The sequence below is a fragment of the Amborella trichopoda genome, chromosome 8, assembly GCF_054954075.1.
Source record: "Amborella trichopoda isolate Santa Cruz 75 chromosome 8, AtrichopodaSantaCruz75HAP2 v2.0, whole genome shotgun sequence".
In the NCBI taxonomy this organism is placed as follows: domain Eukaryota; kingdom Viridiplantae; phylum Streptophyta; class Magnoliopsida; order Amborellales; family Amborellaceae; genus Amborella; species Amborella trichopoda.
Window position 1 is genome coordinate 6,208,954 of NC_142343.1, and position 27,727 is coordinate 6,236,680.

Genomic DNA, 27,727 nt, shown 5'->3' on the forward strand with positions numbered 1-27,727 from the left:
CAAAGTAAAATGTAGCTTCAAATATTGTCGAGAAATATGGTTTCGATATTGAAAATATTTGTGATTTCCTTAAAATATATTTTCATCTTTAATTATAAAATTTAAAGTTTAAAAACTAATGTAGATTGAGTAAATCTATGAAAATTTGAAAATTCTAGAAAATTGACAGTAAAAAAATACCTTAAAAAATACACTATTTTTAAAACTTGAAATCAATTTTTTTGTTTTTCATACCAGTACATTTTGATGTGAGATTATCAATTTGAGCATCAAATCACTCTCTTCAATCGAAATTTTTGATGTGGGGTATAAGGATTTTGAGAACTCCTAGCTTACGGAATCGAAAATCCCAAACATCGAGATCCTCACTCAAAATCGTGCACCTGATCAACTCGATGAGTTTACACCTTTTTTATGGAATTTATAGACGAATGGGAGAGTAAAAGCTGTCAACTTTTTCTCTCTAAGTCCCCAGCCTCACTTTCTCTCTCTCAACTGTAGTGACATCCATGTGAAGTCACACTCTCTTTCTCTGTGTCCCCACCAATACCTGGTCAAAAATGGCTGACCACTGCAACTCCAAAACCCCTTTGGCGTCTTCTCTCTCCTCCTCTGTTTATTTAGAAACCGGCTTCCATCACATCCCAATCCTCTTTCTCTATCTCACCAACTCTCAAAAACAGAAACCAATTTCAGGTTAAGCTTCTCCAATCCCTTTCCATGGCCTCACCCACCCTGAAGCTCCTCTGCTTTCTCCTCCTCCCCTTCCTCTCCCTGAACCTCCCCTCCTCTTACTCCCAAAACTTCATCTACAATGGCTTCCATAACTCCAACATAACCTTAACAGGCTCATCACAGATCAAAAGAAGTGGGATTCTTCAACTAACCAATGTTACATCGAGGCTCATCGGCCGTGCCTTTTACCCTGAACCTCTCCGATTTAAGAATTTGAATTCTGTTTCCTCTTTCTCCACCTCCTTTGTCTTCACAATTGTGCCGATTATCCCAACTAAAGGTGGCCATGGCCTGGCCTTCATAATATCTCCGTCTACGTCCTTCATCGGTGCTCTTCCGAGCCAATACTTCGGCCTCTTCAATGCGCAAACCATCGGTAACTTATCGAACCATGTCTTCGCCGTTGAATTCGACACGGTTCAAGACTATGAGTTTGGGGATATCAATGACAACCATGTTGGGGTTGATATAGACAACCTTAATTCAACAGTGGCTGAACCCGCTTCTGTCAAATTGGCCAGAAATGGCACCATAACCGCCACAAATGTGAGCTTACAAGGTGGCAAGCCAATTCAAGCCTGGATCGAATACAATTCACCTTCGAATCTACTCAACGTAACACTTTCTTTGACTTCTGATAAACCTGAAATCCCCTTGATCTCGACCACGATTGATCTCTCTTCAGCCTTCGAAGACTACATGTATGTTGGTTTCTCCTCTTCTACTGGCCTTTTGTCTAGTTCCCACTATCTCTCAGGCTGGGCTTTTAGAATGAATGGCCAGCCGCAACCCCTTTTCCTTTCTCATCTCCCTCTTCTCCGAGACACAAAGAATATCGCGCGGAGCAAAGGTTTCATAATTGGGGTCTCAATTTCTGCAACTCTTTTGGTTTGTGCTGCCATTGCAGCTTCTCTGTATATAGCATGGAAATTGAAGCGAGCAGATGTTATCGAAGAATGGGAGTTGACCTATGGCCCTCATAGATTCTCTTACAAAGAGCTTCGAATGGCAACTCGAAGTTTTAGCAGCAAAGAGTTGCTAGGATTTGGTGGATTTGGAAAAGTTTACAGGGGAGTTTTACCGGGCTCAAAGACCATGGTTGCAGTCAAGCGTGTTAGCCATGAATCGAAACAGGGATTGCGCGAGTTCGTGGCCGAGATCGCCAGCATCGGACGCATGAGGCACCGCAATGTGGTTCAATTGCAGGTATGGCTCGACAGACATTGGAAACATTGGTCATAACGGCCGTTATATTATAACTAACCTCCTCCTCCTGTTACATTGCAATTACATGCAGGGCTCTTAATTTACCGGGCTGGAACAGCCATAGCCCGTAACTGTACAGGCCAGGCCTGTGCCGGCTTGTGGTTGAAAATTTAGGGCGTGTTTGATTGGTGGAATTTTTTGAAGGCCAGAGTTTCGAGTTCCCCCAAAAACACGCCTATGTTTGTTGTAATATTGTGGACACACCAAGAAGGAAGCACGGAAGTCCGTGGGCTATATTTGTTTTGGAAAATCATATAAAAAAAGATAATTTATTTTTTGTATAAAGAGGTCACAATCACTCTTTTATATGATTATACTCAAAGATTTCGTAGCGATAGTACTACTTATGCCCCAACTCAAGTCTAGGCTTTCATTCTCATCTAACATTTTAAAAACAACAAATGATTTAAAAAACGAGTAGGGATTCATCGTCCCCCATTGAATTACCCAAAAAACAAAAAGGATTAAATTTTTTTTGAACTTCGTGGCACCTCAAGCCATCCAATTTAATATCCAAGGCTAAAAATAATTGTGACCTCTTTGTAATAAAGAAAAATGGTTTCATAATATACAATTCTTTATTTTTATGTATAATATATATTTTAAAAAAATTTGGTCCAACTGGACCAGAGCCTGCCTAGCCCAGGTCCAACCCGAAAATTCTTGGCCTAGCTTGGGCTTGGCTCACAAGCCCTGACATGAAGGGCTTGCAGTGGGTTGGGGGCCCGGTCCAGTTGTAAAAAATAAAGTAGGGCCTTGGCCACAAACTATGGCCCCCGCCTGGGCTAGGACCAATGCCAGCCCGCTTCGGCCTGGCAAGACCCTATTTTATTTTATTTGTTATTTTTTGATGATATGCAGTCAAAAGCTGGTCCAGGGCCAAGGCTAGCCCAGTCATATCTTGGCCGTTGCCAGCCTTACTGGCATGTAGGTTGAACCAAGCCCGAAAGTAGGCCTTGCATGAATGCCCAATGGCTAGCACGGACCTGTTAACGACTCAGTAACGATGATGGAATATAAAAAACGTTGCCTTGAAAGTAACAAGCACGATAACAACCTCCATATAACGGTGCCATTGTGGTCCATATGACAGCCTTCAGAAGGGTGTCCTGTTAATTTTTCAAAATAACTTAGTTTACATCCACCAGAAATTCAAAATTAGTAATTTTTTGATAAATAAAAATTCCCTCCATATATGCCCGTAGTTCTTAAATACCAAGCAATGTGTCATTTTACAAATTTAACTATGATCTGTTTTCTCCATTTTATGCTCATATATTAATTATAAGAGCTACACGACAATATAATGATGACGGCCTCTACTGCTTTATCGTCCGTTATGAAAGATTTTCGAAACTTTTTATTTCCAGGGGTGGTGTAGACGAAGGGGCGACCTACTGCTTGTGTATGACTACATGCGAAATGGTAGCCTTGATAAATACATCTTCGAGCCAGAAGAAGGCTCTGTATTGAAATGGGCCCAGCGCTACAAGATAATCAGAGGCGTGGCAGCTGGGCTCTTGTATTTGCACGAGGAATGGGAGCAGGTGGTGGTGCACAGAGACGTGAAGGCGAGTAATGTATTGTTGGACGCTGACATGAATGGAAGGTTAGTCTTGAATCTTTCAATTCCATCTTCTTTTTGTATGAGCAAGCTGAATGATTTGGTTTTTGCTTGTTTAGATTAAAGCACTTTTATGATTTCCCTAGTTCTGGTATGCTTTCAATCTTTCTTGTGTTATTTACTGTATTGAAGCTAGCTTGGATGTGTTTTGGATAGGATATGCCGTGACACTTTTAAAATCACTTCAATAACTTCAATATTATTTATCTTTGTACCTATCCGATAAGCCAAAAAAATTAAATTTCAGGACAAAAAATATCCCCCCCTAAATCATATTTCTCTCATTTATCAAATGAAGTCAATTTGGCACATGATGTGCTAGACTAGCTTGTGCCCACCCAACTTCATTGTAGATAATAGAGCCTAAGTGGTGTTGAAGTTAGTGGTATTGTTTAAAAGTTACCTATAAATTTCGCTAAAATTGAGAGAGAAAAACCTCTTTGTCTTTCTTTGTTGAACCACAGACTAGGTGACTTCGGGCTAGCTCGACTATACGAACACGGGGCAAATGCGCACACCACTCATGTTGTAGGAACCCTTGGGTACCTTGCGCCTGAGCTCACACGCACAGGGCGATCGACCACGAAGACTGATGTCTATGCTTACGGTGCTCTCCTTTTAGAGGTGGCTTGCGGGCGAAGGCCAATCGAGGCCAAGGCCCCCCCGGATGAGATGGTATTGGTAGAGTGGGTGTGGGAGTGCCATGCAAAGGGGCAGATTGTTATGGCGGGGGATTGGAGGTTGAGGGGAATGTATGATAGGGGTGAGATGGAGGCAGTGTTACGTCTTGGACTTGCTTGTTCGAGTTCAGCACCAGAGGGACGACCTAGCATGAGGCAGGTTGTGCAGGTGCTTGATGGGGATGCTCCATTGCCTGAGCTGGGGTTGGGGGAGGTTAATAATGATAATGCTAGCAGTAGACTGTACGATGAGGACTATGTGCACTCGTATACTTTGTCGACGGATCAAGGGTCATTCGAGTCGAGGGCCGGAGGGAGCACCGGGGGCGGAGTGCCTTTGTCACCACTAGCGTTGTTGTCTGAGAGGGCCGGATTATGATAACCGTTGTGTACAGTTTTGTTTGATTATGTTTCGTTTTGCCTAGTTTTGCCCTTTCATTCTGTAACAATGTTTTTTTTTTGGTTTTTTGTTTTTTTATTTTTTTGTTTTTGAGTTAATTGCTATATCCGTCTATCTTTTTTGAGATACATACTATATATTTGGCGTACCTGTATAGTATGAGGAATCTGGAATTGGCCTGATTTTTCATATTTGGCTTTGAAAAGTCATGGGGTTACATAAAACCAGAGTATAAAAAAACGTCAATTCTGATTTGAATTGCATAATCCGGATTGCGATTAGCGACCAACCATGGCTGATTGTCTCGTAGAATCGGCAAATTAGTGACAACCATGGCCGATTGTCTCGTAGAATCGGCAAATTAGTGACAACCATGGCTGATTGTCTTGAATTGCATTACCCGACAATTTTTTTTCTCATTTCAATTATTTAAATCGAGCAAATTAGTGGTACAAATTTCGATACATTTTTCCCATTTGATGCCTGATCTGCAATTTTGTGTATTTCTCTCTCAAAATCCCATTTTCGACGATATGAGAGGCATTTCTATTCATATTCGATCCTCTCTCAGGTATGCGTGGAAAGATTTTTGGATTCAAACTCCAAATTGAAGAGATCGGGGCTATGAATTTCAGGTTCTTTCCCTTTATTGATGTTTGATTTGCAATTTTCATTAATTTGAGTGCGAAAATAGAGGCAGCCTTTGGATTTTGGATCCTCTACTAGATCAATGTCAAAAAATTTAAGATCCGAACCAAGAAGTGAAGAAATCTAAGGCATGAATTCCGGGTTTTTCATTTTCTTTTTTTTGTCTCAAGCTGAATTAACCCTAATTTTTCTTGGTTTGCATCTCTGGTTTTTTGAAAATGGTTTATTTTGGTCTTTTCTCGCTGCTCTAATCAATCCATAACAAAAATCTTTTGATCTAAACCACGATTGAAGAAATAAGAAAAGATCAATATCATGTGTTTTATATTAATTCATCGGTAAGGGCTTTTTCACAAAACACGTGGTCTTATTTAAAAAACTTTCTGGCTTCAAAACAAGATGTTTTTACCGGATCAGTCCGGCTCGACTGATCCATATAAAAATCACACATCCGGCTCATCTAAGTCAATGAACGACTCCGCAGGCAATCCATTTTTTATAACACTTATAAAAATCTTAAAAATTGACGGATCAGGAATGCGTTACAAGATGCACTATATCCAAAACTTGATATCAAGATGATCAATTTGAGAACGTTTGGGGCATCAAAACAACCTCTTCTAATGAAATTTTTGAGGTGGGCTCTTATTTGATTGGTTAGAGCCTGGGCTCTATATAAACTTTTTCCATAAATAAATGAATGTAAAAATTTGAAAAGGTCCTTCTGATTTTTTTTTTTAACCTTCAATTTACTTCATATATAATTAGAAATTCAACGTGTTTGGGATGCAAAAAGAGGACACATGAGGAACTACATCTATTTAAAAAAATCGAATAAAATGGGTTTTCGGTTCCCTCGGGCTAGAGAGATAGGCAAAAGCAGAGAGATTATAGAGAGCGAAGATGCAGAGAAAATAGTTATAGAAAGAACACCCTCATCGTTTTTAGAAGAGAGACAAAGTTTAGGAGAGAGGGAGAAAGAGAAGGAAATAAAAAAGAGCAATGTCTTTTAACTCTCGACGACAGTGCGTATGTGACCCTCAATGGAATATGAGGCGGTCAGAATCAAACATGAGCGCTATTGGGACGAGATTGGTGTAGGTATTACTTGTGTAAAGCCACCCACAAGCAACCGCATTAACTGCAGGAGGTCAAAGCATGTTGGCTATGTGTTCATACGCCCAGGTCTGCAAAGCCAACATACAAACCTAGGGTGAGAATTGACCCTATCCTGACCTGATCTACAACTCAGGTTCCAGATGATATGGATCCGGTTATGGATCCAAAATTTGGATCTTAAATTTAGATCCAGATCCAAAAGTCAGATCTGAATTGAAATCTAGATTGGATCCTGGTGTAGGTGGATCCTATCCGAATCATATCAGAATCCCAAAGAATCCAAATCCAGATCCAACCCGTTTTTTTAATGGTAAATTTTTATTTTATATATGTAATTTTTTTTTAAAAATAACATATATATAATTCGGATCCGCATCTGATGTATACCATTTGGATCTAATTTTGGATCCGAATCTAATGTAAACTATTCAGATATGGATCCAAATATTTAGGATCCGGTTTGAACTCAGATCCGATCGATGCATACTATTTGGATCTGGATCCTAACCTGGTCAGATCCGGCCCTGATCCGATCTGATCTCACCCCTATACAAACCTCTATGAAGTACTCCCCATGGGATGCTCGTGCGAAAAATAAAGTTTAAATAAAGTTTTAATGTACAAGTAAGGTGCACATAGGAAAATCCACTAGTGAAGGTTGTTCTTATGCCGGGAAACCTCAAAACGAGCATACCAACTTTGATATTCATAGCCGTGAAAGAAAAGGGATTCTAGTATTAAAAATAGTTCATCTTCTATCTCATTATCTGGACCGTCTATTTTTAAAGTTTTTAAATATTTATAGATCTGTTGATCGTAACCATTTTTGAAACTTTAAAGTTCATAATTAAGGGAAAAAAAAAATCCATTTTGGTATCATTGCAACGCTTTGTTGCACTAAAACTGTATTTTCGGCATAGCTTTGAGGCGCACCTTACTGAGGCGCACCTTACTTCAATAATACGAGGATGACACCTTATATAAACGTGACCCATTTCAAAAAGGATGGTCGGACCAATGTTAACGCCTAAGCAAGCAAGCAACCAATGGCACTTTGGATCGCTCTCCTTCTAGACGGAAATAAACTTAGCCCATATGAAGACGTTAATTCTACCTCCTGGGCTAGATTGTTAATTTTTATTAATATTAATGACGAATTTCATTACAAGACAAAGAAATATAGAGACAATACAATCACCAACAATGATCGGTGAACACCACCCATCAGCCTCAAAATTAACCTCTGTTACAATGTGAAAGCTCACATGAGCAAAGAAGTACGAGAGAGTGGACTTCATCAAATACAATGAATCCTTAAGTGGTTTCATCTCCCCTTTCGCCCACGTGACGTGATAGCATTATAAGAATGAAAAAATTTATATAAGGTGTCAGCCTTATACTGTACCAATAAGGTGCACTTAAAAACCCCATTACAAAAGGTTGTTTTGATGCTGGAAAACCGTCAAATTATGATTATCTCGATCTCGAGATTCATCGGCACGAAAAAAAAGCGGATTCCTAGTTCTAAAAATACATCATCTTCTAACACATTATTTGGACCACCTATTTTCAAGATTTCCAAGTATTTATATACCTGCTTGATTTTCACCATTCCTGGAACTTCAAATTTTATAATTGGGGAAACAACAAATTTTTACATCATCGCAAGGGTTTGCGGCACTGAAAATACATTTGCGGCATAGTTTTGTGGTGCACCTTACCACAATGGTACAAGGTTGAAACCTTATACAAACCTCAACGTGATAAGAATCACCTTGTATCACTCTATAGCTTGTCCTAGTTCATCACAAGTTGCTTCATGTCAACTCGATTAAAAGAAACATCAGTTTTATCAATTCTTTTGTTATAGAAAACCATTTCTAAAACCAGTGTAGGAAAATTTGGAAGGTTCATATCGGAACCGCCAAATTAGATCGGAGCCGCCCAATTAGATCGGAGCCGGTTTCAGTTTCGGCCGCTTTTGGTGAACCTACAGGTACATTTAAAAAAAATTCAAACCAAATTATATAAAATCTCAAAAAATAGGGATTTTGTTTGTAATGTATTTTTTTAATGTTTTTAATCATTTTGTCAAATATTGAAATTTTTTTAGCCATTATTACTTATTTTTATATTTTTCCTATTTTTTAGAAAATTTTAAAAATATCCTTAGGCACAAATTAATTATTTGAAATTCATTTTTCATTAATTTTTAACTTCATTTGGATGTGTTTTGTTTAATCATGTATTAAATATATTTATCATGCTATATTAAATCTTTTTCTATTTTTTTTATTTTTTAATACTTTTTTGACCTCCTAGGACTTGTCTGGTTAGGCCGGTTGAATCGGCTAGTTTACCAGTTAGGCCAATTGCTTCTGGCCCAATGTCCAGTTAACCGTTCCGATTCGATTTTTTCCTATACTGTCTGAAACCACGACGAGCTAAAAGGATAACCCCGGAAGCGACATGAAGGATTAGCCTTGAAAATACCTTTGGTGAAAGACCATGTTGCATAACTACCGAGGGGCCATGGTTACCAACTCGTAAATAAGCAAAAGCCAAAATCCTTGGTCCCAGTTATATGGCTATTTCGTGAGGATCAATATTATAAGTTGAATATTGATGGTGCATTGTTGTACAATCTTGGTTTCGCAGGAGGGGATGGGGTCATAAAAGATAACAATGGTGGATTTGTGGTAGCGTTCACTAAACATTTTGGAGTTGCTTCTAATAATTATGCAGAATTTCAGGCTCTTGAGGAAGATATTCTCTTAGTTATCTAGATAGGCTGTTTCCTGATACAAATAGAAAATGATTCAAGGGTTTCACATCATATGTAGTCTATTGTTCAGGTTTTTTGCGAGACGAATACGGTAGCTTATGGTCTAGCTAAGAGGGCATCGGCTTTTGCAAGTACAACAATTTGGTGCAGTCGTCTCCCAGATTTTTTTTATCTTTCATTATTACATGATTTAACGCAATTGCTCTATTATAAAGTTATAAAATAATATTAATGAAAATTCGGATAGGGGGCTTTCTCTGACACTAACTCACCCAAAAAAAAAAAAAAAAAGAAGTAATGAGTGATGTGGAAGTACGGCTGTGAAGCCAACCTTTAATGGTTCAAAGACTACAAATCATTAGATTTGAGAAACACCTTTCCAAAATTAAGATTTAAATTGGAACAACTTTTCCAATCTTGTTCAAATATGTACTTTCAAAGCTCTCATTCCAATCTTTTGAAGATTAAATTGAGAAGATCAGGAAGCGGCCCTATTTAATTTAAAGAACGCTTCTAGAACCTTCTATCTCTTTTTCCGGAGTCCAAAATTACCCTTCAAATTCCAGCAATGTAAAAAAAAAAGAAAAAAGAACAAAAAAAAAAAAAAAGGGAAATCTTCCTAATGGATACCTCCATTTCAAGAAACTCAAAAAAAAAAAAAAAAAATCTCCTTCGTCCGCAAGATCAAGATGGCCAACTAAAACTCCAAAATGGTAGAAAAAGAGAATTCTCAAAGAGATACATGTCTCAATTTTCATCAATTGTTTTTGTCATTCAAAAGTCCAATAAAATTAAAAAAAAAAATCAGAAAATCATTCATGCCTACTTAGTCACAAGAGCCTAAACTCTGACCACCATTAAAAAACAAAAAAAAATAAAATCAATCAAAGCAATTAATCATTTCAAAAAAACTTTAAGGGTCCTTGTCGCTTGAGCCTAAGCTGGGTTACTATTTTGTTTTTTGTCCTCAATATTTTTTATTGCATCTATTCTTCCAAGTCAAAAAAATAAATTTAAAGACAAAAATACCCCCCACTAAATCCATATTTCTCTCATTTATTCAAAGGGAAAAGTTTATATAGAGCCAAGGCTCTAAACAATCAAATTTGAGCCTACCTCAAAGTTTTCACTAGAAGATGTTGTTTTGATGCTCAAATATCTTCAAATTGATCATCTCGACATCAAGATGCATGAGCATAAGAAAAAATGGATTTCAAGCTTGAAAAATAGTCTATTTTGTAACACATTTTTGGACTGACAATTTTCAAGATTTTCAAGTTTTCATAAATATGTCGATCTACACTCTTTTTAAAGCTTTAAATCTTATAATTAAAGATGAAAATATATTTTAAAACTCTCACAAAGATTTCCAATATTAACATTGTATTTCTCAATACTATTTGAAAGTAGGCTCTAATTTGATTGTTTAGAACCTAAGTTCTTGAAGTCAATTGGCACATGATGTTACTAGCTTGCGCCAGCCCAACGTCATGTTCAGGTATGACTTCTTATCCCTGTTGAAGTTGCCAACAATTTTTTTTTTCCTTGAGAGAGAGGAGGGCAAAAATCATGCGTTTACACGGGGCATTTTATATTTTTAAATAATTAATTTTTTACTCGAGGCATCAATGCAAAAATTAATAGTTTTGAAGTTAGTGGTATTGTTTAAAAGTTATTTTTTAAATGAGGATGCCTAGAAAGTTAAGTCAAAGGGGGTATCTATAATGAGTAATGATCTTATAGGACTTTTCTTCACTCATGAGTATAAGACCCCAAAGGATCACCATTAAATTTGGTATAGATCTTTATAAAAATTATTACCTGAGTGTGAGACTTGACTTTTTTAGAGATCCATACCAAATTTAATGGTGATCCTTTGGGGTCCTACACGCATGAATGAGAGAGGGTCTTATAGAATCATTTATCATCTATAATTTTTCACTAAAATTAAGAAAAAAATCTCATTATCTTTCGTTGTTGAACCACAGACTAGGTGACTTCGGGCTAATGCACACACCACTCATGTTGCAAGAACCCTTGGGTACCTTGCGTCCGAGCTTACATGCACAGGGTGATCGATTACCAAGACTGATGTCTATGCTTACGGTGCTCTCCTTTTAGAGGTGGCTGACAGGCGAAGGCCAATCGAGGCCAAGGCCCCCCCGGAGGAGATGGTATTGGTAGAGTGGGTGTGGGAGTGGGAGTGCCATGCAAAGGGGCAGATTGTAATGGCGGGGGATTGGAGGTTGAGGGGAATGTACGATAGGGGTGAGATGGGGGCAGTGTTACGTCTTGGGCTTGCTTGCTCGAGTTCAGCACCAGAGGGACGACCTAGCATGAGGCAGGTTGTGCAGGTGCTTGATGGGGATGCTCCATTGCCTGAGCTGGGGTTGGGGGAGGTTAATGCTAGTAGGAGAGGATATGATGAGGACCATTTGCGCTTATATCCTACTTCAGGAGGGGGCGTAGTGCCTTTGTCACCACAGTCCTTGCTGTCTTACATGGCCGGGCGATGATAACCATTGCCTACAGGTTCGTTTCATACTGTCTCTTGTTGCCTCGGTTTGGCCTTTGACATTGTATCCCTTGCCAGTTTTCCTTGTTTTTCCTTCTCTTTTTTGAGTTACATGCATTGTCGTTTCATCTTTTTTGAGAATACCATACATGTTTGGTGTATCTGTGCACTATAGGACACACTGGCTAGCCATCACCCATTGTCCACTTCCATCAACATATGGTGGATAAGAACCACCTTCAAATGACGAGCATGGACAAGAGATGGTCGCTCTATATCTCCAATGCTATACACTATGTACATACCGTTATATTGCGAGCAGTGTTCGCAAAGTCGAACCGAAACGGTTAACCGGATATGGGCCCGAAAGCAGTTTAATCGGTCTAATCGGTTAACCGGCCGATTCAACCATTCTAACGGGACAAGTCTCGGACGGTCAAAAAAGTGTTGAAAAAAATAAAAAAGATACAAAAACCAAATATACTAAAATATGAAAAGCATATAAAGAATGATTAAAACAAAACACATTCAAATGACGTTGAAAGATTTGTGCCTAGGAGTACTTTTAAATTTTGTGAAAAAGATGGGAAAATATAAAAGTGAGTATTAATGATCAATTTGTTTTAAAATTTTTATCATAATGTAAAGTATATTAAAAAATTACATTACAAACCAAATTCCTTATTTTTGAAAGTTTATATACATTTTTTTGAATCTTTTTTGTAAAATACGATTCGATTACAAAAAACGATCAAAACCAAAACTGATTAGATTACACGGTTTTTCCAACAGTTATTCCAAAGTTAGGTATAGGTGCTGTTTAATTTTATTTTCGGTTTTGACATATGCTTAGTATTTTATGCATCAGATTCTCTCAACAGTGGAAGCCTTCCTCGACTCAAGGTTTTGTTTGGATGTTTTTTTATACCATTCACGACTTCAATGTACCGGAGGTGGGAGGTTAACCCAGCAATTCAGGAAACAAAAATTACTTTTGAAGTTCCCTGGTCTCATGTTCCATACAATGAGGAATGAAATTTTGGTTAGAAAAGAGAGGAGGTTATACACAATATTTTATATAATATACTAAAGGATTGTACACAATGAGACCATTCACTTTTGGTAGAAAGAGGCCAAGTTACTTATAACCTTCCGACATGAAAATTGATAGTTGGGTGTGTCACAAAATACGAATTTTTATTTTAAGTTTGAATTTGGCTAATGGAATAAATGCAGCCTTCCAATGGTCAAGATTAACTGTAACCACCTTATACTACAGATAAATGATCTTGTATATATTTTTTTCTTATAATAATGCCAATAACTAGTCCCACTATATTTTACCTCTCATATTTGGTATTACAGGTATTACATAAAGGAAAATTGTTTCATGCAGATTAGACTGCATTTCTATATATGCGGTCGAAAAAGTGTTAAGCATCTATCTTAAAGATAGATGCAAGTAGGTATTTAATCTAAAAACAAAAGAAACTAACGGTTCAATTGTTTTCTTACTAGAATTATTATTCCTACTTTTAAAAATTTATTTATTTATTCATGCTCATGATCTCCATGTTGGAGATTACATATCCTTAAAATTAAGTCTTAAAATCTATCTCAAAAATAGATTTATTAAGAGGCCTGCATTTCTATGTATGCAGGCTTGGAAGCATAGAAACCGGGTCCTTAAATAAAGCTAGAGTTTAAAAGATTGTTGATTCAAATCGATTGTGAAGCGCCTATCCAGATTGGGATAAGTGACGAACCATGGTTGATTCCCTTGGAGGATACGTGATTTTCCATAAATATGACCACATACACGTTTTTCTCTCATTTTCAACTATATAAATCGAAGGAGAGTTTTGACAAATTTTTCCCATTTGATTCCTGATCTGCAAAATTGGGTATTTATCTTTTGCATCCCATTTTCTATGACATCGGAGGCATTTCTATGTATTCAACTCTGTATCAGATCTGTGTGGAAAGATTTTTGGATTAAAACCCCAAGATCAAGGGATCTGAGCTATGAATTTCCAGTTTCTTTGCCATTATTGATGTTTGATCCACCAGTTTTCATGCTTCTCTCTTATTTTTCATTCATTTTGTGTGAAATTAGAGGCAGATTTTGAAAGAAAGACTAATGCGATCTTGCTGGTGAATATATATATATATATATATATATATATATATATATATATATATATATATATATATATATATATATATATATATATATATATATATATATATATATATATTATTTATTTATTTATTTCTTCTTTTTATCCCTTTTTCTTTTTTTTTTTTCTTTTCTTTTGGCAAAGATCACTTATAAGAAATCTTATTATAATAACACTTGCTTCAAAGAAAATTAAACTAACAAATCCAATATCTTAAAAACCTTGATGCCATTAAATCTATTTTATTTAAACAAATAAAATATCCGTAATTTTTATGCTTGGGAATATAAAAACGATATAATTAAATATGGCAAGAAACAAAAGGAGAGTGCCATATTACTTCAACTGGGCTTATTACACCCCATACCAAGTCACCACCATCCAATGGCAAGGAATCAATTATCAACCTTCAATCTCAACCGGAAAAACAAATTTAGGCCAAGTCACAAACATAAACCCCTTTGATCTCTCGAACTCAAATCCTAGGTGAATTCCCTTAGCAACCTAGTTTGAGAGCGATAGATTATTTTTTTGCTATACCCTAAACCCTTAGTCGTAAATCTATAGTTGAGAGATGAAGGTGAATTCATTTAGCAACCTAGTTTGAGAGATATTGATTCTTTTTTGCTATACCCTAAAACTCTTTTCCATAAATCTATAGTTAAGAGATAAGAGAGGGAAGAACTTCATAACCTAAACCCTTAGGTTCTATCAGAAGAGAGAGATCAAAGATGAGAGAGTGGGGTATGCTTATTTGGACTTTTATACGAGAGAGAAGCTTTCTTAAGAGAGAGATAGAAAGATAAGGTAGAAAGATAAATATTAGTTTCTTAAGGCTTTTCTTTTCTTGACTTGCATTTTTTATGAGATTAAACATGAACCGTTTATCTTAGGTGACTTGTGGAGTTAGAGATTTGAGCCATATAAGCCATCCAAGGTGCTAGAACCTTTATTTCCCTCTTTGACCATTATCCGATCAATATAAATAAAATAAAATAATACAAATCATAATATTGTGTTTTAACAAAAAAAAAAAAATATTCACAAGCCATTTTAAAAGATTCATTCAAATTTCTTTAACCACTTAACCGATAAAAGATAGGAACTCCCTAAAAGTGGGGCGTGCCACCCCATGAGAATAGGAAACTCCAAAAATTGGGGCGTGCCACTTATGTAGTAGCTTTTGTTGTTCCCACCAATTTAGGGCATGGTGGGCCATCTACACAATGCCCCCAATGCTATTTTTAAGTATTTAAAAATCAATAAATGATTTTAAAATTAACTTTAATATTTAAAACATTAAAAATCAATATATCCATTTTTATAAATCCAAATTTTATAAATAAAATATACAAAGATCTAGAAAAATTCAAATAATAATTTTAAAAGCTTATCATCATAAAATAAACACGATTAAATTCATTAGAGGAGAGAAGGATCCATATGGCCTAGGAATAAATAATCTGAGGCACTTCACCTTCAAGCACAGTCTATATCAGCAAACATCGTTTGTTTAGTATGGTCCACGAGGTACCACACTCTCACTGAGTTCATATGCTATTATATCATTTCATTTTATAAGCACTCATAAGTCCTTTAATTACCACACTCACTCAACAGATTTTTTATTTTAAACCTCTATTAGATCTATATGGAAAATTTTGAGATTAGAACCAAGAAGTGAAGGAATCAAAGCCACGAATTTCCGGTTTTTTATTGGTTCATATTCATCCTTTCTCGTTGTTCTAATCAATCCATATAAAAAATCTTTTGATCTAAACCACGATTGAAGAAATAAGAAGATCAATGTCATTTGTTTTAGATAAATTCATAAAGAACACTAGAGTTTTTTTAAAAACAACGAATCACATTTTAAAAAAATTTTGCTCCAAAACAAAATCCTTTTCCTAGATCAGTCCATCTCAACCAATCCATATATATAAAAAAAGACCTATGTGATCTTTTGTCGGGAAATATATATATTTTTTTTTAATAATAATCACCCCTTATGTTTTTGGCAATAAGATCACTCTGTCTTATTACAAATAATAGATATTCCAAAATAAATAGTACATCAATAAAATAAACCTCAACTACTTGATGTCATTCATACAACTTAATATTGTGCTTGAGAATATAAAATAAAAGAACAAGCAAATAAACTAAAAGATGTCAGAGATTACCTCAACCTGGCTTTTTACACTCCATACCGAGTTACCACATCTAATAGCACTGGATCTGCAGTCTAGCATCAATCTCGAACCGGGATAGCTGATTTCGGCCAAACTAAGTAACTACCCTTAAAATCTCTACTAAACCTTAACTCCCAAAATTAACTTAGGCTCCGTCTAATTTTTCAACCCTTAGTTTTTTCTTAGGTTTAGAGAGGAGAGAGTACTACCTAGGGTTTGGGAGAGAGAAAGTTAGAGAGAGAAATATAGAGGAGAGAGAGTGGGGCTTGCCCCTCTAGGAGAGAGAGAGATGAGAGAGAGAGAGGTTGTGTAAAGATGGGGGAGAGCATCCTTATTTATTGTGAATATTTAGGTTTAGGGTTTTTTAGGATTTTCCCATAGTTTACATCTTTCATAAGATTGAATCTAGACCGTTGATCAAGGTGACTTGTGGGGTGAGAGATATGAGTCATCCATTCCATAGATGGACCATCAATATTATGGAAGGTGCTTAGACCATTATCTCCCTTTTCTTAAACTATTTTCCTATCAATATATTTAAATAAAATAAATATCATGCATTTTATAAAATTCCATGATTCATCTCACATATTCCATAAGGATATGTCAAAATTATCAAGCAAATAAATACTACCAAATATAAATAAGATAAGGTCAATTTTTATTATCTATTCAAATTGACCATATCCCTTTAAGGCAAACTTGCTATAAAACAAACAAAGTCATGGTCAATATTTCCCTTCCAATATTTGACCATATACCACAAATCTACCACATCTTAAAGACTTGAACGCAAAGTAAACAAGAATCCAAAGGTTGGGCGTGCCACCCTTATATGGCACATGTAGGCCCCCACCCACATGCCACATGGTGCGCCCATGTGCACTTTGGGGCCCGATGAAATTTTATAAATAGTTTTAAATTTAAATATAACATATATATATATATATATATATATATATATATATATATATATATATATATATGTTTAAATTTTTACAATTTTGTAAAATCAATAACTGTATTTTTATAAGTCCAAAAATCATAAATAAAATAATGAGAGGTTCATAAAAATTCAAATAATAAAACAAAAATCATTTCAATAATAAAATGAACACAATTAAGTTAATATGATGGGAAAATGATCTATATGGTTTTAAGAATTCAATCTGTAATTACGGGGTACTCCACCTTCAACTATGGAATACAGACCATACTAGCTTTATCGAACTGATCAAGTGTTTCCCATGACCTACAGTCAAAGCAGAGGCTCATTAACGGGTACCTAAAGTCAGGCCAATGAATCAAGGGGTTGCAATCCTAGTCTGTGGATTATAGGTCATCATCTAGAGACGAGTCAAGGTCACCACGACCTGATGCGACCATAGCTCTATGACGCATAGGGCTATCACTCACACATGCATACGCTTCACCCAAAGGTGGATATCTAGCTTTCCTGAACGATCTATTAATATGCATGCCGTGCGATGGAACATGGATGAGGTTTTGGCCCCTGTCTCAATAGGCCTACCATTACACACAAGGGTCACACAGTCCCTCGGCTCACTCATCTAGGCATAAGCTCTGACCTCATCAAGGGCTAACCTAAAACCCTCATCGGTTAATTATTTATGGCCAGATACTTTGGGTTTTTCAACCGACTGACTTAGATCGGTAAGCACAGTTCAGTATAAGCAAACATCAATCGCTTAGTATAGTCCTCGACAGACCACACTCCCACTGAGTTTATGTTTCACTATAAAAGTATTTCAATACACACTCATAAGGCCTTTAAAGGTTACATAAACCCAACATCTCCCACTTGGCCTTTGAAGGCTTTACATTCTATCTTCCTCACTTTCTGTGATCCCCATCTCTCTCACATGTTTTATAAAAACATTAGGGACAACTCCCTTAGTCAGAGGGCCTGCAATAATCAAATCTGTAGATATGTAGCTGATCATGATCTCTTTCAATCTCACCTCATTTCTCAGGTAATAAAAATAAGGCTTAATATGCTTGGAGTTCTTGTGAAATCGAGGCTCCTTAGAAACACAAATAGCCGCAGTGTTGTCATAAAAAATTAGCACTACCTCACAACGTACAGGATGAAAATTAAATTGATTAATAAACTTCTTAATCTATACGGCCTCTTTGACTGCTACACAGCATGCCACATACTCGGATTTCATGGTGGAAAAGGCCACAATATCTTGTTTGTTTGACCTCCAAGAAACCGCACCTCCTCCAAAGCATAAACACATACCCAGATGTAGACTTCACATCATCTGAATCTGCGAGATATCTTGCATCTGAATATCCTCTATTACTATTTCAGCTCCCCCCTTATATGTGAACGCATGGTTCATGGTCTTCTTTAAATATTTGAGAATTCTTTTTACAGCTTTCCAATGTTCTTCTCCTGGATTACTTTTGAAACGGCTCACCAGACTCATGACGAAGGACAAGTCAGACATTGTTCCCATCATGACATAGATAAGGGATCTAATTGAGCTCCTGTATGACACTCTCTCTATGGCTCTTATATCCACGTCTTCGGTAGGACACATCTTACTACTAAGCTTCGTTTTTTTGTCAATTAGGGTAGACATGAGCTTACACATACTCATATCAAACTTTTCTAGTATCCTCTTACAATAGGTTGCCTGGAAAAGTTAGATAGTTTTTTTCACCTGTTTCTTATTATCTTAATGCCCAACACATATGAAGCTTCTCCAAGATCCTTCATATCGAGGTATTGTGCAAGAAAATTTTGTGGCTCTACTACTAGAGTAATTGAGCTACTAACAATTAACATATCATCTACATATAACGATATAAAGACCACATCACTTGTGGAGAACCTTGCAAGAGCAAGGGTATCTTAGAATTTTACATATCACTTTCGCAATGCTTATTTCAAGCCATAAAGGGATTTATTAAGTTTGCATATTAGGTTCTTTTTCCCTTTCTCCTCAAATCCCTCAGGTTGGGTTATGTAAATTTCTTCTTCTTAATCCCCATTTAGAGAGTGTTTTGACATCAATTTGGTGAACCTCAAAGTTAAAATGGGCAGCTATAACTATAAGCAGTGGTTTAAAAAACGGATCAGTGGCCCAGATCGGGCACCCCAAAAACCTATCCGGATCGGTGGATCAGCGATTCGGATCAAGAATTGGCCGAATCGGTCAGATTAAGCTCTAAAAAAAATCTAAAAAAGTTATTAAAATTCATTATAAATGTTGTTTTTTAGAAATCCAATAAGAAATCGAGGTACTACATTATTAATTTTCATTTTTTTCATCAATATGTAAATATTGGGATATTTTTTCTCTGTATGAACTTATTTCAACCATTAAATTACATTACACAAAACAAAAATCATGGAACTATCTTGGATGAAGTATATAGTCATACATGAACTACAATAACGAATGGTCTTTTTATAAGAACATTTTAGTTTTTTTGACAAAAACCTTTTATTTTTTTACAAGAAATGTTTGTCGTGTTACATTTTTTTTTTTTTAGCAAGAACATTTTTTTTGACAAAAAATACTTGTTGTATTATTTTTTTTTATAAAAACTTTTTTTTTTGACAATAAATTTTTATTACTTTTTATTTTTTTGACAAAAACCTTTTATTTTTTTGACAAAAAAAAAAATTTGACAAGAAAAATAATTGATATGACCTTTCATTTTTTTTTATAAGAAAATTTTTATTTTATTGATAAGAAAAAAAATTGACAAAAAGTAAAATTGATAAAAAAAAACTTTTCATTTTTTTGATAAGAAAAAAAGTGACAAAAAGCGAAATTAATAAAAAAACCTTTCATTTTTTTCTTATGCCAAAAAATACTTGTTGTGTTATTATTTTTTTATAAATTTTTTTTTGTTATAATAACTTTTTATTATTTTTAATGTTTTTATAAAAAAAATAAATTTGACAAGAAAAATAATTGATAAGAACCTTTCATTTTTTTTATAATAAACATTTTATTTTATTAATAAGAATTTTTTTTAACAAAAAGCGAAATTGATAAAAAAGCCTTTCATTTTTTGATAAGAAAAAAATTTGACCAAAAGTGAAATTGATAAAAAAAAAAGCCTTTCATTTTTTTTATTAGAAAAAAATTTGACCTCAAAAAAATAAATTTGACAAAAAAGCACTTGATAAAATAATTAAGAAGGCACGTGATAACTAATAAGCCACGTGCTACTTAGTAGTATTAAAAGCGTAAAAAAAATATATAATATATTAATATTTCAAGTTAATACATTCACATTATCCACATCGAAGAGGTGGAAGGAAGTTGTAGTGAATAAATACCTCTTTGTAGCCAACGAGGATAACTCGTGTGAAGTAAGGAGAGTCACGGGGCGGGGTGTGCGGACCTTAGGTTTATGTACTTTTAAAAATTTACAAAAATGCCCATTGAAGAATCGGCCGGCCATGACGTCATGAATTGAATAATCGGGAGAATCATAACATCACATGGCAATTTACGGCATGGAATTGCTGGTTCTTCTCTAGAACCGAGCGATTTTCGGTATTTCACTGGAACTGACACTGGTCTGCTGGTTCCCGAGTCGAATCGGGCGAGTTCAGTTTGACTCGTCGACTTTTGAATCAATGGCTATAAGGATTTGGATGGATGGAAATTTGGCAATAGGGGAAAAAGTTTCTTCATAATCTATCCCTTCTTTTTTAGTGAAACCCTTTGCAACCAATCTAGCTTTTTATATTTTTATTTTCCCCTTCAGAGTTCAACTTTTTTTTGAAAATCCACTCACAACCAATGGCCTTACGTTTATGAAGGAGATGTACTAATTCTCATACATGGATTTGGTTAATGGAAGCATACTCTTCTTTCATGGCTTCTACCCAGTATTCCCTTTCAGGACAGGTCAGGCCTTCACGGTGAGTTTTAAGTTCTGAATCTGGATCTTCCCCAACCTTATCAAAATGTTCTCCAAAGTAGATAAATTGTTCTAAGTAAAGAGGTGGTCTACTGACTCGGTTACTTCGTCTTGGTTCAGGTAAAGGTTTACTTTCTATAGGGAGTTCAGGATCAAGTTGGGTTGGTTTAGAAGTTTCAGGTTCAGGGTCTCGAACTACATCATTGTTTTGGGCCTTCTCATAAAAGTCGGCTAGTTTTTTACTCACCCTTGCTTCAAGGAACTATTCCTCAAAGAAGTGAGCATTGCGGCTTCAATAATTGCACTTGTTTCAAGGTTGTAGAATCGATATCGCTTACCATATCTGAGGAACCAATGCAAACGGATTTAGCCGTTTTGAGTTGCAATTTGGTTCTATTTTGATGTGGGATACGGACATGGGCTGAGCAACCCCAAACTCTCAGGTGTTCAAGGGAAGTACGATCTGTGAAAATTTCGTGAGGAGTTAGTGGGGTAGCTTTTGTGCAAGTCCGGTTAAGGATGTAATATGTATGCCGTTAATACGGCTTCTCCCCAAAACTCCAATGAGTTATTTGCATGCTCTATCATATTCCTTACCATTTCCACTAAGGTCTTATTCTTTCTTTCAGCTACACCATTTTGTTCAGGAGTATAAGGTATGGTGTACTGATGGATGATCTCATTTTTAATGCATAATTCTTTGAAAAGGTCAGATGAGTATTCCACTCCTCTATCGGTTCAAATGACTTTAATTTTCAGGTTGATTTGATTCTCTACCTGGGCCTTATATTCTTTGAATTTCTCTAGGGCTTCTGATTTTGCATGAATAAGGTACACTTGGCCATATCGCAAGTAATCATCTATAAAAGAGATAAAATATCTTTTTCTGCTTTTGGTGGTCACATTCATAGGTCTACATATATCACTATGAATGATTTCCAATACGTTAGTAGCTCTTTTTGTCCTGGTGGTATTTTTCCTTATTAATTTTCTACACACAAGACTCGCACACTTTCGATAAATCTCCCTTATAATTTTGAAGAATTTTGTCCCTTTTTAATCTTTCAACTCGTTTGATATTAATGTGTCCTAACCTCATATGTCATAGAGTAACATCCAATTAATTAGGGGACGAGACATAAGCAATATTATCTTTTATTTCAATAGTAAATAACCCATCTACAAGTCTTCCAGTCATGATCATATCTTTCCCCATTTTGACCACCACTTTCTCCCAATGAAAGTGGTTATGAATCCAACCATAAACATTTTAGGAACCGAAACCAAGCACTTCATCATATGCTATTGTAAATATGCTATTGTCTTGGCCCCATAGGAGTGAAAGAACAGAAACCATCCTTTGAGTTTGTGACATAGGTCGTAGCACCCGAGTCAAAACACCAAGAGGCTCCCTTGGGGTCAGTCAGCATAGACTAAAAAACCACACATGCCAATTCCTTATTGGTCCTTCCAGATTTGTTAAATCGACAATTATTGGCTATGTGACCCACTTTCTTGTAAATAAAGTAAGTTCGAGTCTCTCTCTTTGCTCCTTTATTTCCAAAATCTCTTATTTTGAAATCTCTTTTCTTTTCAAAATTATTTCTTCCCTTTCCCTTCTTAAATTTAAAAGAAGGTAAAGATTTTACCATATGCATGGCTTCCCTTGAAGTTGTTGTCAGTAGTTGCCTTGAATTTTTCCTCTCCTTTTCTGTTTTGATTGTAGTGATGAACTCCTTCAGTTTTGGTGTTTTTCTTCTAGCTGAGATAGAAGATATGAAGGTCTCCCATGAATTAGGAAGTGAATTCATAAGATGAATCACTTGCATAGGTTCATTAGGTTTCATGTCTGTGTCTTCTAGCTCTCTAACTAACTCACGAAACACGTGCACATTATATGCAATCTTGGTACCTTATGTCGTCTTTAATTCATTATACCTCCTCATAGCTATAGTTTTCTTCATGAGAGAGGGTTTAACATACTCTCTTTCAAGTTTATCATAAATATCACTTGCAGTATAAATTGATTCATACTCAGAAGCATATGAGTCAATTATGGTAAATAAAAGAATGTGTTTGCATCTCAGATTCCTCCTCTTCCAATTAGTGTACTCATCTTTAATGACTTGAGATGAGTCGTCAATTGGACGACGAGGTTGGTCCTCAAAGAGTACCTTATGCAAGTTTTCCTCATGGAGCATAAATTTGACTTTTCTTTTCCATGAAACAAAGTTGGTCCCATCAAACCTTTGGGTTTTTAGGATCTCTGAGATAAGGTACGAGCAGCCATATATTTATATTCTCAAGCAAAAAATAAGAAAATACTCCTAAAGGCAATCAAGTAAAACTAGCTTTAAGACCAATGAAAAAAAAAAGACCTATGTGATCTTTTATAGGGAAATACAATTTTTTTTTTTTTAATAATAATCACCCCTTATGTTTTTGGCAATAAGATCACTCACAGATGGTCTTATGACAAACAATAGATATTCCAAAAATAAATAGCGCATCAATAAAATAAACCTCAACTACTTGATGTCATTCATACAACTTAATACTGTGCTTGAGAATATAAAATAAAAGAGCAAGCAAATAAAAGAAAAGATGCCGAAGATTACCTCAATCGGGCTTTTTACATCCCACATCAAGTCACCATATCCAATGGCACTAGATCTACAGTCTAGCTTCAATCTCGAACCAAGATAGCTGATTTCAACCAAACTAAATAACTACATTTAAAATCTCTACTAAACATTAACCCCCAAAATTAACTTAGGCTCCCTCTAATTTTTTCAACCCCTAGTTTCTTCTTAGTTCTAGAGAGGAGAGAGAATACTACCTAGGGTTTTGGAGAGAGAAAGTTACAGAGAGAAATATAGAGGAGAGAGAGTGGCGCATGCCCCTTTAAGAGAGAGAGATGAGCAAGAGATTAGGAGACAGAGAGAGAGGTTGTGTAGAGATGCGGGGGAGAGCACCCCTATTTATATCAAATATTTAGGCTCAGGGTTTCTTAAGGTTTTTTTATAGTTTGCCACTATTATGAAATTGAATCTAGACCGTTGATCAATGTGACTTGTGGGGTGAGAGATCTGAGCCATTCATTCTATAGATGGGCCATCAACATATTGGAAGGTGCTTGGACCATTAACCCCTTTTCTTTAAACCATTTTCCCATCAATATATTTAAATAAAATAAATATCATGCATTCCATAAAATTGCATGATCCATCTCACATATTCCATAAGGATATGTCAAAAATTATAAAGTAAATAAATACTACCAAATATAAATAAGATAAGGTCAATTTTTACTATCTATTCAAATTGACCATATCCCTTTAAAGCAAACTTGTTATAAAACAAAGTAAGCCACGGTCAATATTTCCCTTCCAAGATTTGACTACATGCCACAAATCAAAGTTACCATATCTTAAATGCTTGAACACAAAGTAAATAACAAAAATTCAAAAGGTAGGGCCTACCACATGTGGGCCCCCACCCACATTCCACATGGTGGGCCCATGTGCACTTTGGGCCCCCATGAAATTTTATAAATAGTTTTAAATTTAAATAAAACAATTTAATATATATATATATATATATATATATATATATATATATATATATATATATATATATATATATATATATATATATATATATATATATATATATATATATATTTGAATTTTACCATTTTGTAAAATCAGTAATTGTACTTTTATAAGTCTAAAAATCATAAATAAAATATTGCAAACTTTATAAAAGTTCAAAAAATAAAACTAAAATCATTTCAATAATAAAATGAACACAATTAAATTAATATGATGGGAAAATGATCCATATGATTTTAAGAATTCAATCTGTAATTATGAGGTACTCCACATTTAACTGTAGACTACAAACCACACTAGCTTTGTCGAACTGACCCAGCATTTCCCATGACCCACAGTCCAAGTAGGGACTCATTACCGGATCACCAAAGTCAGGCTGATGAATCAAGGGGTCGCAATCCCAGTATGTGGATTACAGGTTCTCTCCCAAAGACGAGTTAAGGTTACCACGACCTGATGCGACCACAACTCTATGATGCATAGGAGTATCTCTCGCACATGCATATGCTTTACCTAAAGGTGGATATTTGGCTTTCCCGAACGACCTATCGATATGCATGCCGTGTGATGGAACATAGATGAGGTTTTAGCCCCTGTCTCAGTAGGCCTACCATCATACACAAAGATCACACAGTCCCTCAACCTACTCATCTAGGCATAAGCTCCGACCTCATCAAGTGCTAACCCAAAATCCTCATCGGTTAATTTTTTATGCCCAAGTACCTTGGGTTTTCCAACCGATTGGCTTAGATCGATAAGCACAGTTCGATGTAAACAAACATCATTCGCTTAGTATGGTCTATGAGGAGCCTCACTCCCACTGAATTTATGTTTCGCTATAAAAGTATTTCAATGCACACTCATAATAAAGCATTTAAATGCGACATAAACCCAACAAAAATTACATATGCAGCCCGGCTTAGCCAATGAACGATTCAGTATGGCAATCCATTTCTTCAAACACTGAATGAAATAGTGAGCGATTCTCGGCTTTGCTTCGTTGGTGATACAGAAATTAGAGTCGGCTTTGCTTCGTTGGTGATACAGAAATTAGAGTAAAGCAAAGTGATCCTAATCTGGAAGAAGTGTGGTGGACAAGATTTAGTACAATCATCAATCATATTATTAATTATGCATAAGCACTATCTGTTTATTTGCGGCTGATATTTTGCCATTTCTGCATGCTCAATACAGTGTGAATGTGCAAAGGCCCGGATAAATGAGGATTGTGGCTCCATCCACGACAAGCGAATCGACATGAAACTCAAAAGTTGATTTGGGGGTAATAAACTTGGATCGGGTTTGTCCATGAAATATTGGAAGAGCATCCTCTTGCTTTAGGGAAATGTAACAGTACCGGCCTTGTTGATTGGAATTTTTTCTTAATCTGTAAGAGACGCAACAGCTGCAGAGTTCTAATATTCCCACAGAGTTTAATTTTCGATATGACTAAGGGAGAATATAGAGAGTTGTGCAATTTGAATTGAATTTCTTGCCACTTTTTCCCCTTCTATTTTCTTTTGAAATCTCTCTGCAATAGATTGAGTTAGTTTAAAATCTCTAGATCATCTGCCTGCGGTGTCTTTGGTGCGTCAGCTGATGCATCTTGTTGATTGTGTCATCCCTTCAAATCGATCTTATAGATCGAATTTAGGTCTAAAACTTTAGAAGTCAATAATCTTAACCAGTGGTTTAAAAAACGGATCGGTGGTTTGGATCGGGCACCCTAAAATCTACCCGGATCGGTGGATCGACGATCCGGATCAGGAATCGACCGAATCGGTCGGATTAAGAAGTAAAAAAAGTATAAAAAAATTATTAAAATTTATTATAAATATTGTTTTTTAGGAATCCAATAAGAATTCAATGTGCTATATTATTAATTTTCATTTTTTTCATCAATATGTGAATATTGAGATATTTTTTCTCTGCATGAACTTATTTTAACCATTAAATTACATTACACAAAATAAAAATCATAAAACTATTATGGATGAAGTATATAATCATACATGGACTACAATAAAGAATGATTTTTTTTTAAGAACATTTTAGTTTTTTTGACAAAAACCTTTTATTTTTTTACAAGAAATATTTGTCGTATTACATTTTTTTTTTGTTTTTAGCAAGAACATTTTTTTTGACAAAAATTACTTGTTGTATTAATTTTTTTTTTTATAAGAACTTTTTTTTACAATAACTTTTTATTACTTTTTATTTTTTTGACAAAAACCTTTTATTTTTTTGACAAAAAAAAAAAATTTGACAAGAAAAATAATTGATAAGAACCTTTCATTTTCTTTTATAAAAAACTTTTTATTTTATTGATAAGAAAAAAATTTGACAGAAAGCAAAATTGATAAAAAAAACCTTTCATTTTTTTTATAAGAAAAAAATTTGACAAAAAGCGAAATTGATAAAAAAACCTTTCATTTTTTTCTTATGACAAAAATACTTGTTGTATTATTATTTTTTCATAAGAACTTTTTTTTTTTTTTTGACAATAACTTTTTATTACTTTTTTTTTTGTGACAAACTTTTTTCTTTTTGACAAAAAAAAGGAATTTAAAAAGAAAAATAATTGATAAGAACGTTTCATTTTTTTTATAACAAAATTTTTATTTTATTGATAAGGAAAAAATTTGACAAAAAGCGAAATTGATAAAAAAAAAACCTTTCATTTTTTTGATAATAAATTTTTTTAAAAAAAACCGAAATTGATAAAAAAAACCTTTCATTTTTTATATAAGAAAAATATTTGACCTCAAAAAAATAAAATTGACAAGAAAACTATTTATAAGAAAAAAATTTGATCTCAAAAAAATAAAATTGATAAGAAAAATAATTGACAAAAGAACCCTCTTTCATCCCAAAAAGAATGAAACCCACGCTTTTATAACCAGTAAGCCACATGCGACTTAATAATATTAAAAGCGCAAACAAAATATAAAATATATTAATGTTTCAAGTTAATACCTTCACATTATCCCACATCGAAGAGGTAGAAGGAAGTTGTAGTGAATAAATACCTCTTTGTAGTTAACGAGGGTAA

At 35.1% G+C, this 27,727-nt stretch overlaps 1 protein-coding gene across 2 annotated transcripts; it reads left to right on the top strand.

Annotated features, from left to right (window-relative positions):
• The first annotated feature begins 368 nt into the window (after positions 1-368).
• Positions 369-4,959, top strand: LOC110007417 (L-type lectin-domain containing receptor kinase S.4). Of its 2 annotated transcripts, none has more exons than XR_016039741.1 (3): positions 369-1,941; positions 2,033-3,610; positions 4,090-4,959. XR_016039741.1 is itself a non-coding variant. In XM_020668394.2 (3 exons), the coding sequence occupies exons 1-3, from the start codon at positions 721-723 to the stop codon at positions 4,682-4,684; spliced, it is 2,055 nt and encodes a 684-aa protein (XP_020524053.1). In that variant the 5' UTR covers positions 369-720; the 3' UTR covers positions 4,685-4,959. The 2 variants fall into 2 exon arrangements, 1 of the variants encoding a protein (XP_020524053.1); XM_020668394.2 differs by having other exon boundaries at positions 3,372-3,610.
• The last annotated feature ends 22,768 nt before the right edge of the window (positions 4,960-27,727 follow it).